The 12,536-nt window shown below is 35.6% G+C and overlaps 1 protein-coding gene across 3 annotated transcripts in view; it reads right to left on the bottom strand.

Moving 5' to 3' along the window:
* Positions 1-824: 824 nt before the first annotated feature.
* Positions 825-12,536, bottom strand: part of RPS6KA5 (ribosomal protein S6 kinase A5) — an 82,509-nt gene continuing 70,797 nt past the window's right edge. For all 3 annotated transcript variants that reach the window (XM_075103710.1, XM_075103711.1, XM_075103712.1), the window contains 6 exons: positions 11,886-11,979; positions 9,709-9,879; positions 6,306-6,497; positions 5,484-5,643; positions 4,341-4,504; positions 825-3,386 (listed from right to left, as the gene is read on the bottom strand). In XM_075103710.1, coding sequence (XP_074959811.1) covers positions 3,147-3,386; positions 4,341-4,504; positions 5,484-5,643; positions 6,306-6,497; positions 9,709-9,879; positions 11,886-11,979 — 1,021 coding nt within the window. In that variant the 3' untranslated portion in view covers positions 825-3,146. The remainder of the gene's footprint in view (positions 3,387-4,340; positions 4,505-5,483; positions 5,644-6,305; positions 6,498-9,708; positions 9,880-11,885; positions 11,980-12,536) is intronic.

Below are 12,536 nucleotides of genomic sequence, written 5' to 3' on the forward strand. Positions count from 1 at the left end.
GTATGAAAAATTTGGCCCACAGCCTTTATGGACTTAGAGCGCCAGGTGGGGCAACAGATTAAGCTAAGACAACATCGTTCTGCCAAAAGTAACTAGTCTCCTGCAGGGACATCTGAACCAGAAGTGAACCTGCTCTTGAGCTGCCTGGTTTGCAACTCAGTTTTATCAGTGTAAATGGAGGTCAGCAGTTCTTTATGCAAAGATGCTAATCTAAAAATTCAGGCAGCTTGGTGTTCAAACATACCTCCTCAAGAGCTCTGTTACCTGGAGGCAGCAGAAAGTCAGAGGTGATCAGCATTTCAGCCACCCCAGGTAACTAGTTCAAAGCAAATGCAAGGTGACCCCTAAATGTACTTAGCGCTGCCAAAAAGTATTACCCTGTTTTTAAATTTTTATATAACTAGTATTAGAGCACAAGGAGGTCACAGAAATATTAATCTATGAAAGTTGTCTTTGATACAAGTGATGTTTTCTAATAATTTTAGTCTCAACAACAGTCTCTTAAAACCTGTGTGAAAAAAACTCTGACAACACAGCCATTACCTCTAACATTTATTATCTTGTGCAAGCATTCCTTTTTCTCGTTTTATCAGTTTGTCAAGCAACAGTTTAAATTTCCCAACAGGGAAACAACTGTACTGTGTTCCTAACTGTAAGAAGTTACTTCAGTTGGGTCACAATATTCCAAATCCACCTGGTATCCAAAAGTTTCTTACACTTAAATGAAATCAAACAAAATTTTTTGTTGTTTTTTTTTGTTATTGTCCTCACCCTGAAGACAAATTCCAAAAACTCCTCAAAGTGCGAACTTCACAGGCAACCTGTTCTCCAGCCTCCCAATTTACTTGTACTGTCTGTGTAACAAGTATTAATGGTGGATTGTTTGTTGTATTTACAGCAAGTTTATTGGGGAGAGGGAAAGTATTCTTTTACAAATGAGCCATGTTCACTATTGAGATTACTTCCAAAGAGAGCATTCAGAAAGCAAACCTGAATATATTACATTGACAATTATTTTTCAATATTTTAACATTGGCCACTTAAAATTGGTTGTGTTGTTAGCGCATACACTGATCTTTAAATATCCTACTTCTACATAAACAGTGCAAATCTCAATATTCACATCAACCTGAAATTAATGCTGCAATTACTGTTGACATTCACATCAAGAAAGTAGTAAACTATTTCACATGAGCAATTCCAAAACCTCAGAATGCCATTATTAATATTAAAGAAACATAGAACAAACATGTTGGGCTTCAAAGCCTTGTTTTGATACACACAATCCCTGTAAACATGGATGTATTGTATTTGTCAATACTGATATCTGATATAGCTCTATAAATAAAACCACTGATATAAACAATTCCTATAACCTTTTTTGCATAGGGTTTGGATTAAGGTTACTTTAAGATAGAGCAAGCTTTTAACAAAACCCCCATGTCAATTAGTCTTCCATCACACAAATTTAGGCATATGATTAACTTTACACAAGGAGTCTCCCTGACTTCACATGTAAGCATTTGCAAAACTGGAGTCATCTTTAGCACTTAAGTTACCCTTAGTCATTGAGAATACAAGCAATAAAAGAGCTCTCCATAAATTTATAAAATATGCTGATTTAAAAGTTTATGCTGATGTTTCTGTAAGTCACATTTATGATTCCAAACAGTTATGTACATACTATACTATCACAGTAGGAAATACTTCACTGTAGAACACCACAGTGAACAAGTTGTGAAGCACAGTGTTCAATATAATTTCCCTTTAGTATTCCCAGTGCATAAGTTGTTAACATCTACACTACACAAGGTGCCCAGGTCTAGTATTTGTTATATACAATGTAAAAGCAAGATAGAAAGAGCTTTGCAGTTTAAAGTAAGGAATGAAAACGGGGTAATATACAGGGATCACTCCTGCAAAGTACAGAATTCTCCTTCACAATGACCATGACACCACCAAATAAGGTGGATTTCAGGTCATTCAACCCAGTAAGACAGTGCTCAGCACCTTGTAGGAAGAGAAATCTGAGCGCACTTTATTACAAAACATCTCCTTTTGATGTTATAAAGTGCAAAAGAAGAAAACATATATCCTAATACTTTACAGTCACTATTAAACAGCCGTATTTGCACAATGCAAAATTCAAATAACTTGGTATACATTTTTTATGGACCCTATAATAACAAATGTTGAAACTGGAGGTTTTGCATCTTTAAAAAAATCTTAGTATTTTAAAGTTATTGTGTAAATATAAAAAGAAAATATAAATTATAATGAATTTTTGATATAGTTATTTTAACATGTGACCATTTTCCAAAGCATTCAGTATGAAATTTCACTTTCTCTTATAGCATTACATTTTAGAACCTGTAAAACATTTTAAAAGTTAATAGCTTCAAAAAGTAGAAATAAAAATTATTGTATCACAGTACTAGACACCTCACCTTATCAGACATCTTTTACCCTAGACATTTTTAAAAAATTAAATAAATTAAAAAAAAACAAACCTAAGACTTATATTCCCAGTTGTTTAGAACAAGATATATGGAGTTACTTTTCAAAAAAGTTCCGTAACGCTTCATTTTGCTCTTAAAATTCAAATAAATGGGACAGACTGTAACCACAAATTTAAAAGGCCTTGAAGTACTATACTGTTTTGGTGCATTGTACCAATGATTCCTTACATGCATGAAGAATCAAATTTTATGACATTCGTCACAGAGCTGGGTAAAAGCAGAAGATCCAAGAGTTCTATGCATGTTACAGAGCTTTCCTTTCTTTGAACAGTGGGGAAGAAACTGGGAGGAAGGTTCTGACACTGAGACGCAGTCTTCCTCCAAGCTGTACCACGAGCAGCATAGCTCCTTACCTTGAGCTTGACTGCACACTAGTAATTTAGCCCTAAGAGAATACAACATTGGTTGCATAATAGTATTATACCATATCCAGTGATACCAAACTTAATGCTAAAAAGAAATGTATTGAAATACAAAGCTAAAAAGGTATGACTGAAATACATTTTTAAAGCGACAGACGTGTTCCTGTAGTCTGTAAGCCACAGGGAGGAAGAGTGGGAGAAGACAATATAGGTACTACCAAGTTTATAACCACTTAAATCTTCAAGACAGGATATTCTCTGCTTTTCAGTCAGAGAACTGGAAGATGGTTTCTGGGTTATTGCTGTCTGTAGGGTTCGTTGGCTGAAGTGTCTTTGTAGGTGTAGTTTTACCATGAGAATGAGAGGAAGAAGAATGTGAACTTTCACTGGAGCTGCTACGTGTCTCTGTGCTTGTACTCGTTTTTTTCATTTTCCTTCTCTTTGCAAGAGGTGCCTTGTCAACATTCTGGAGACAAAATCCTTCCCTTTTGTACTTGTTAAAGGCCTGTTCAAAAATAAAAGGTAACTCTAAGCTTTTCAATAGGTTTAAGACATTTTATGGCTTGCAGCTTATTATGAATGTTCTATGTAAGTCATAAGATAAACTGTAATCTCTTGACAGGTCCCTACCAATTCTTATTGTAGCTGTAACAATAACTTTGCTAGCCTTTACATGTATTTAAAAGCCAATACATAACATTATTAATTGGCCTCTTACTTTCCATGTTCTTTTTCATTTAGAAATAACTTTATTAAGACTTAAACCTATTTAAGAATACATTTTCAGCAACTACACACAGTTAAATACAGTTTTTCTTTGAGCCCAAATTATGTAGCACCATCAGGACACACGCTTAGTAATAAGCACCTACCAGCATTACATTATAAATCTGCTCAATTTTAGTTTATTCTCTGTAGAGGAATCATGAGAATCAACACGATGTACAATACAGTTGCAATTCAAATGTTTTTAGTAAATATACAACGGTAGACAAGCAAGTCCATTTAAAAAAGGATCCATGATATTAAAAATACAGGAACTACCATAAGTTCCAGAAATTTTACCTCGATTTTGTAACCATAAGGACAAAAGGTCAAACAGTTACTTAGGTTAAATAGAAAGTTTCTTCTCTTTTTTTATAAAAGTTTGAAGACCTTTTAATACATTTATCTAAGAAACAGAGTATTTATAATAGCTATTCCATGAACAGCTGTTTCTCAGTCCCCAAAACCCCATTAGTATAAATGTCTTCAAGAAATTTATTCTTGCCTCATGATTCATGTTTTCACTGTACTCAATCACAGATGTTAGGTATGGAAGAAAAAAAACAAATGCAGCTATAAGCAATCACTGAGCTACAAGGACAAATACGTAGTTTTAATTAAGAGAAAACATACAAAAATCTAGATTAACACATTACAAAATTTAGCACATGACATAACATTTCTTAGTACTTACATGAAAAGTGGCTTTGACATATGTATGCACTGCAGCTCCTGAAGAGCCTAAGTTATCAGGAGTCATTAGAGGGTTGGATGACAGCTGGCTGCCATCCTGAAGCCATTCGTTGTATCTCAGGCTGGACATTTTAATTCTTTTGTTTGGATCCACTGTTAGAAGTCCTAACAGAAATATATTACATTCTCTTAAATTGTGAACTATTTATCTGCTTTTAATAGAAAATGCTATTATTTTTTATGAAGATCTCATGCATTGCTTTGATAAGTAATGGCAATATTTATCCTAGGTATGCCAATATTTATCCTAGATAAGGCTAACACAATGTTATACTATCATCCTCTCCAGAAGAATCACTAAATGCAAGAAATTGCTACCTAACCGTTCGATAACTCCCATCTCTCTTCACGTGAACTCAGAACTACCAAGTTATTTCTTCACTTAAAACCTGTCTAGGATGAAGTTCAAGAGAGTAAGTCTCAGATTCTCTGTGTGATCCACTGAAGTCTGAATATGGAGATGCCTCCATTTTTGGCAGAAAATTTCCTTACAAGCCTGCTTCTACAGAAACTTAGAACTCCATCTTAGCAGAATTAAGATTGGTGTCTATCTCATGCTGAAAACATGATTAGATGCTCAAAAGCTTTAAGGGGAATCAAAGCATGGCAAATGTGAATGAAGCAGCTCAGAAATACAGTAGTCATGGCACACATATTGAAAAAAAATCCGAGGAAAAAATTATAGTAATACATTCATTTGCTGCAAAAGCTCAGCTTTTAAAACATTTATCTCATAACCTGGTGTTTTTACAAAGGCAAAAATAACATAAAAGAAAAACTCTGCTTTTAAATACTTTTAAAAAGAGTGACTTCACTTTTTCTGAAGCTTTTCAGTTACTTCTAACCCCGCTAACCTTCTATCAGCATCTCGCTACATTAGAAAGCTCTCTGATAGGGGTACGAGCAATTTGTAATGTCTTTCTGATGTGTCCACCTTTACCCATCACTTGTATCAGGGATCAGTGCATAGCTCAAGCTGTGGATGCTGCTCTGTCCCATTAGGCACCCAGATATTGTAGAGTGCTTTAAATTTTGCCTTTTGAGATAAAAATATAAGGTACATGAAATATATGTGAATACATACCTTGAATTAACTCTTTAGCCTCTGCAGAAACATTTTTCCAAGCTTCTCCTTCAAAGGAAAATTCTCCCTTTTTTATTTTCTTCATAATTTCCAATGCACTGGTACATGTTAAACTTTTGTCTTGTGACTGAAACGGTACCTGTCCTGATAGCATTGTATACTGTCATGAGAACAAAAGTAGTATTAACAGTAGTATTTATTGACAACCATATTACTAAATATGGAGTGCTGCTGTTTGTATCACCAGTGCTATAAAATAAAACTTTGACCAGCATAACTTCAATGCTAAAAAAACTTTAAAATATGCAAGAATCTCTCTAGAGTCCTTGTTAAAAACAAACAAACAAACAAACAAACAAAAAAAACCCAAAACAAAAAAAAAAAAAACAAAAAGTTTCATATGTTTCAGGAACCTGTAAACAAAACACGATGGTATTTCTACCCGGTTTATATATATTGAAACTAATTTTCTGTGACTAAGAATGCAGGCTGATTCCTTCTCTGAATTGAAACTGTAAGAAGATTATATGGATGCCTGTAACATCTCCTAACAAGAACAGATCTTTAAGAAAGAGACCATATCAAGGATTTTTTCCATTCCCAGAAAAGCTGAATTTAATTTACTGCTTAGGAAAAAAGTCTCCACCCCTGAAGAACTTTGGAATAGGTCTTTGGAACCTATTATTTGTGCAGCAGTATTTTCACCTCACTTGAATTCAGCGTCTACTCAATTCCAAGTCTGAAATTGTGTCAAGTCCTTTGCATTTTAATGAAAAGTAAATACATACAATAAAGTTACAATTAAAAACCTCTGTCACTCACCAAAATGACCCCCAAACTCCACAGATCACAAGATTCGTCATAACCGTTGTGATTCAAGAGCTCTGGGGCAGCATAATGAAGAGTAAAGCATGGAGTCTTAAGGGGCTGATTATCAGGTGGTTTTAAACGAGCAAAGCCAAAATCAATTATTTTTATTTCTGAATTATCAGTTTCATCTGTAAACAATAAATTCTGAAAAGCAAAGACAAAATCAATACCAGCACTGATTAGAAAATAGGTTCAAATACTTAAAATAGTTTTTTTTTTCCTACAATTATTAATACAGAAAACTTTCCGTATCTAGAGAAAAGGGGAACTGGGTGACACTGGGGAAAAAATGGGAAAGTAGAAATAACGGTACTCTGGGATGTAAGGAAATGCGATGTGTTTATCTGCCTCCTGTATATCTGCAAATTGGGATAGTTCTGAGATTATTAATAAAAATGGGTATGTAGCAGAGAACAGTGGGGAAAATAACTTGGGGAACTCTGACAAGAAAAAAAAAGCCAAGACATCAACATAAATGGAGAATTGCCTTCTTCCTCAAACAAAACTAAATTTTCTTGAGCTTTCACTTCCTTCTGGCATGTTGCAAACAATGGCTTTCTTGTGTGTGGAACTCTTGTTGCATGTCTTTTCTTACACATGCAATACAAAGAATTGTATAGGTTGGAAAAGACCTTTAAAATCATCAAGTCCAACCGTTAACCTAACACTGCCAGTTCACCACTAAACCATGTCCCTAAGCACCACAGCTACAACTCTTTTAAATACCTCCAGGCATGGGGACTCCACCACCTCCCTGGGCAGCCTGTTACAGTCCCTGACACCCCTTCCAGTAAAGAAATTTTTCCTAATACCCAATCTAAACTTCCCCTGGTGCAGCTTGAGGCCGTTTCCACTTGTTACCTGGGAGAGAAGACCAACCCCCTCCTTGTTACAACCTCCTTTCAGGTAGTTGTAGAGAGTGATAAGGTCTCCCCTCAGCCTCCTCTTCTCCAGGCTAAACCACCTCAGTTCCCTCAGCCACTCCTCAGAAGACTTGTGCTCTAGACCCGTCACGAGCTTCATTGCTCTTCTTTGCACATGCTCCAGCAGCTCAATGTCTTTCTTGTAGTGAGGGGCCCAAAACTGTACACAATATTCAAGGTGTGGCCTCACCAGCATCAAGTACAGGGGGACAATCAATCACTTCCTTAGTCCTGCTGGCCACACTAGTTCTGATACAAGCCAAAAATACTGTGCAGCTAGGACTAAGGAAGTCTTGTGCAAAATGGATCTGTGGGAAGCCTAATTTCAGCAAAAATATTAATACAATGAGGATGGACAGGTGATTAATACAATAATCTTTTTTTTATGGTGATGTTATACAGTCAACAAACAAAGAACTGCAGTAACATTGGTTTAAAAAGGACCTCCTTTCTTAAGACAAAAATGAAATTGGTTATGCACCAAAAAAGGTACAGTCCAAATGTCCTAAGTTGGATTCAGACTACTTTGTTGATTAGATAAATAAAGTGTGTTTCACAAAAACCCACATTTAAAGCTATACTCTACCTATATTTTAGATATATAAACACCATTTCCTCTGCCTTGGAATGTTTTTTCTAATACCTTTAGAACCCAGTTTACAGAGTAATGATCACTTCACAGACAGTCCTGAAATCCTCTACTGAGAGGCTCCAGGTGGTCACATAAGCTACACAAATTCTTTAGTTCTGTGAATTCTCTATTTACTATTCAGTACTTTTCCTCTATTATGTAGAGCAATATATGTGATCTGATTACTATTGCTTAAACAGAAGAGCCTTCCAGTCCATGCACTTAAAAAAAGCCCCACCCTTAGTGATATGTAACCGGCTGTATTTTTTAAAATAGGCTTCTCAGTATCACACTGGATGTCAAAGTTGAACAAACAAATCTGACTGGAATTGCTAGAAAAGCAACTGAATTTCCCATACATTTTTACAGAAAGGTGGGCTAACCACATCTATATTGGGATGTCTGCATATCCCATACATTCACGTCCGAACCTAAAATAGTAACTTTCAAAACAACAGGCAGGAAGGAGACAGGCTGGTTAAGTCCAACTTTGTGGAGGCAATCCATTCTGCAAGCTGTTTGCTAACCCTTCATTACTCGGACTTCCCAGGCTTCTGTTCTTGAACATCATGTAGAATTGAAGACTGCCTAGTTTACCATGCAGCTGAAGCTCTGCTTTACAGAATCTGGCCTTTATATTCAAGATGATAATAAGACTAAAATGATGAGAATAGGAGGAGAGAAAGGATTTCTAGGTTTTGTGCTTTTAATAATGACTTGTGTCAAAAGCTTTTTTCTTTCCTTGATGATGTCAACAGAGAAACTTTTTCCAAGAGTTGCATTTTCAACTGACGCATTAGAATTTCACAATAGTCCCTCTTTATTTAATTTTTTATTTAGTACAGAGATGTTTTCAAACACTTATATTTTGGCCTGATTTTCAGAAACAGTTTAATACGAACACCTAGCAGACTACTTCACCTGTTGAATTGGAATTACTATAAAAGAAGTTTGTAATATACCAGAAGGTATGTTATAAAAGCATGAAAATTCAGTAGGAACGGTGGATCATTTTAAACTCCAGATACAAAAGGAGTAGCTATTTCCTGAGGTACAATGACTGTAATCACCAATACAACATAACATCCTTACTGGATGAACTAACATCAATCTACACTATTCTTGGGCTAAAGAAAACTAACACATATCCAAGCCCACTGTTGGCAAAGTAATAGGAGCAAATATTGGCTCCAGGAAGCAGAACAAAGCCAGTGGTCAACCTCACCATAGTAAACTGAATTGTCTGGAAGGGAAGATGTTGGTGCACAATAAAAATACCAGAACAAGTAGTTATTGAAAAATATATATTAAATAATTGTTTCTTTTGGGAAACTACTAAACTCATTGAACTCAAATCACACATCTTTATTAGTTGGCTGCATTAGCTTGTAGTTTACTTTGTGTTTAACTGGAACAGAAGACAGTACAAGGGTGTCGCACCTACCTCCAAAAGAAGTCCTACTGAGGGAATTAAGATCAAACAAAAGGTGGAAATGTACAGGCAAAGTATCCAAACAACCTAGCTCTGCTTGTGAACTGTTTCATACAATAAATACTTACTACTAGTAAAAACTGTCCCCAAATAGGCAAAGAATGTTTTTGAACAAGTTAGAGTGTAAATTGCTTACAAAACTAAAAATGTTTCCTAACAGTTACAGAAAAATATCTACAGAATCTGCTAAGTAAAAGTGACAACATTTTATAAAAAATATAGAAGTAGAAAAAGCTGGAGGAACAGAAATATGTCACATTCCAGATATTTAATAACTTAATGTCTAAACATGTAAGGAAGCCACTATACCTCAGGTTTCAGATCTCTATGGACTACTCCTACATCGTGCATATGGCTCACTGCTGAAACAAGCCTGCGCATAATATGACTGGCTTCAGTCTCACTGAAATGTTTCTTTTTCTGAATACGTTCAAGCAATTCTCCTCCCTTCAGCAATTCCATTACTAGAAACGTGTGAAGCTGAAACAATAAAGAAAAATATGGGGTGTTAGAAATTTAACATTACAAACCAACATTCATTCAGGAGCTAGGTGCTATTCCAACAGGTTCGGAAAGTTTGAAGAAATAAAACTGCTGCTCACACCAATTCTAAAGGCCAATAAAATGCACCAAATTGCATCTCACATGACATTTTTCGCATCAATCCCACTGAGACTGAAGAACGTTGATGCCTTCCCCATGTTCATCTAGTATTTTTTTACAAAAAAGCAATGCCACCATGTAAATGGATAAATTTGTAGGGAGACGAAATGTCTTTCTTTAGGTTAAGAAATAAAGCTGGAAAAAGCTTGACTTTTGCTGTTTAAGCTTGATCTGATGTAGGGATATATTTCTATTAATATGCATAAGGAGTTAGCCGTTTAATGTTACCAGATCCTTTGATGTTACCAAATTTTTTATAAAGCACCCTGAAACTTTACTGTGAAATCAAAGATTATATAGAATTTCTTCTGATTTCATCCCCTACAGAGCAGTAGCCAAAGCCACTCTCTCATTACAATCTCAGTAGACATCTTCCCAAACATTAGAGTATTTACAAGTATTATGTAACACTTCTTAGAACAAGCAAGGGGTCTACTTGTCACATTGCTAGTAGTGCTTCTGAGATACCCTTCTCTGGCAAGTTTTCTTTATGTCTTGGGAATAGCTGACAGGAAAGATGGAAAGGATAAAGACTTTTCTCTGCTAGAAAACTTCTTGTGGCTCATCGAAAGACTGCAACGCAATACTCTATGGTTGGATTACTAATGTAGAATTTGATCAAACCAATATTCAAGCAAGTTGAAAATTGGAACTTTTTTTTAAAGACAAACTGCAGAAATATCAAAACTAGAAAATCTTAATGAGTTCTGGTCTTGAGAATATTTTCTGGTCTTCAGAATATTGTGCTTGAGTAATCTGGAAGATAACACCTGGGAGCTACCAGGAGCAACTAAAAATACAGTGGTTTGGCTGGTTGAGAGTAGCCTATTCAGTTGCAGAGCAATCCAGAGAACATTTTTTTAATATATTCCTGAGTATAGTCATTTTACTAAAAGAACAGTGAAAAAAGTGTCCTGTTCTACACATATGCACTCAGTACTGTACATAAATGAAAGGAGAAAAAAAAAAAAAAAAGCCTTCCTTATCATTAAATATTACAATAGAGATTTAGAGATTTTTGATCCTGTCAGCTCATTTTAGAAGTGCTCCACATCAGCACTCCACTGGTCCTTGTTTAAACAGCACGATGGGGATAGACTGGGATATGTGGGGAGGGAAGAAAGCCCCATGTTCTGTTATAAATTCATAGATTAGAATCACAGAGCAGTTTAGGTTGGAAGGGACCTCTGCAGGACATTAGGTCCAAATTCCTAGCTCAAACCAGGGCCAACCTCCAAGTTAGATCAAATTATGGCTTATTACATGCTGTGGAGCTTGCATTAATTAAAGAAAAAGAGAACTAAGGTCTCTAAATAAACCCTAAACTGATCTCAATATATTTTCAAATAGAGGCTCTAGTTTCACATTTGGTAGTTTAACAAGCTACTTCGTTATCTCATTAAGTTACTAATAAGTAAGAAAAAAAATTGCTAGAAATGTAATCTTCATATGCAAAACTTCCAAATTATTTCACAAATATTATTTTAAGATTCATGACAACCCCGAGGGAAGGTGATTAGGTACCTCAGTATCATAGATATTGAAACTGGGCCATGAATATATTGTATGATTAACAAAGTAGACCAAGGACAAAACCAGAAACAGAATCCAGGGCTAATTCTTCCAAATACTTTTTTTGTTTGCTAGCGTATCTGCACGCTCCCTTGAATGCAGAACTTCTGCTTCATCTCCTATACTGACCGGACAAAAGCCCTAGGAAAAAAGTGGCCTCCACAGTAACAGTTCGCTTCACTCCTAAATGGTCTTGGGAAAACACATGGCAATGTGTTTGGCAAGTGCTGATTATAGTTTCTTCAAAATACCTGGTCATGATAAACTTCATGTAACTTCACTACATTCGGGTGTCCTTCACAGAGTTTCAGAGCTGTTATTTCTCGCTGGGTGTTGGCTTCCATTCTAGAAAAATTGAGCGGTCATTTTGTACAAATTTTACTTAGCAAATTGCACATTCAAAGTGTTACACCTATTTTTTTAATTGCTTGCAATCCACATTTTTTAATATTACAACTGCTTAGACATAATTAAAAGCATATTCAAAGTAAGCTGAGCAAATCTCTCCACATAACTCTGAAAGTTAGGACATTAAAAAACCCACACCCAAATCAAACAATGTTTTTGATGCAACTGCAACTTGCTATAGCAAAAGCTGAAATGATACTACAGAATAGTTTCTGTCTAAAACAAACCTTTCCCTTAGTCCAGGGCAATTTGACTTCGCCCCTGTTCCTACAAATACTTGTTAGTTCAGCTTTATCCTGAAGACTCAAATTATTGGCCCAATCCTTTTCCATTCTTATAAGAGGTAAGTACTTCCAAAGCTGTATGGAAACTATGAGATCCTACTAGAAAAAAGAGTAACATCATCTATATATGAACTGTGTTACACAAATGAACCCTTAAACTGGCCATTGTGAAAACCTGAAATGGAAGTGATAAGAAGAGACTAGCTCCAG

This window comes from Phalacrocorax aristotelis, chromosome 9, assembly GCF_949628215.1.
Source record: "Phalacrocorax aristotelis chromosome 9, bGulAri2.1, whole genome shotgun sequence".
NCBI classification, from domain to species: Eukaryota; Metazoa; Chordata; class Aves; order Suliformes; family Phalacrocoracidae; genus Phalacrocorax; species Phalacrocorax aristotelis.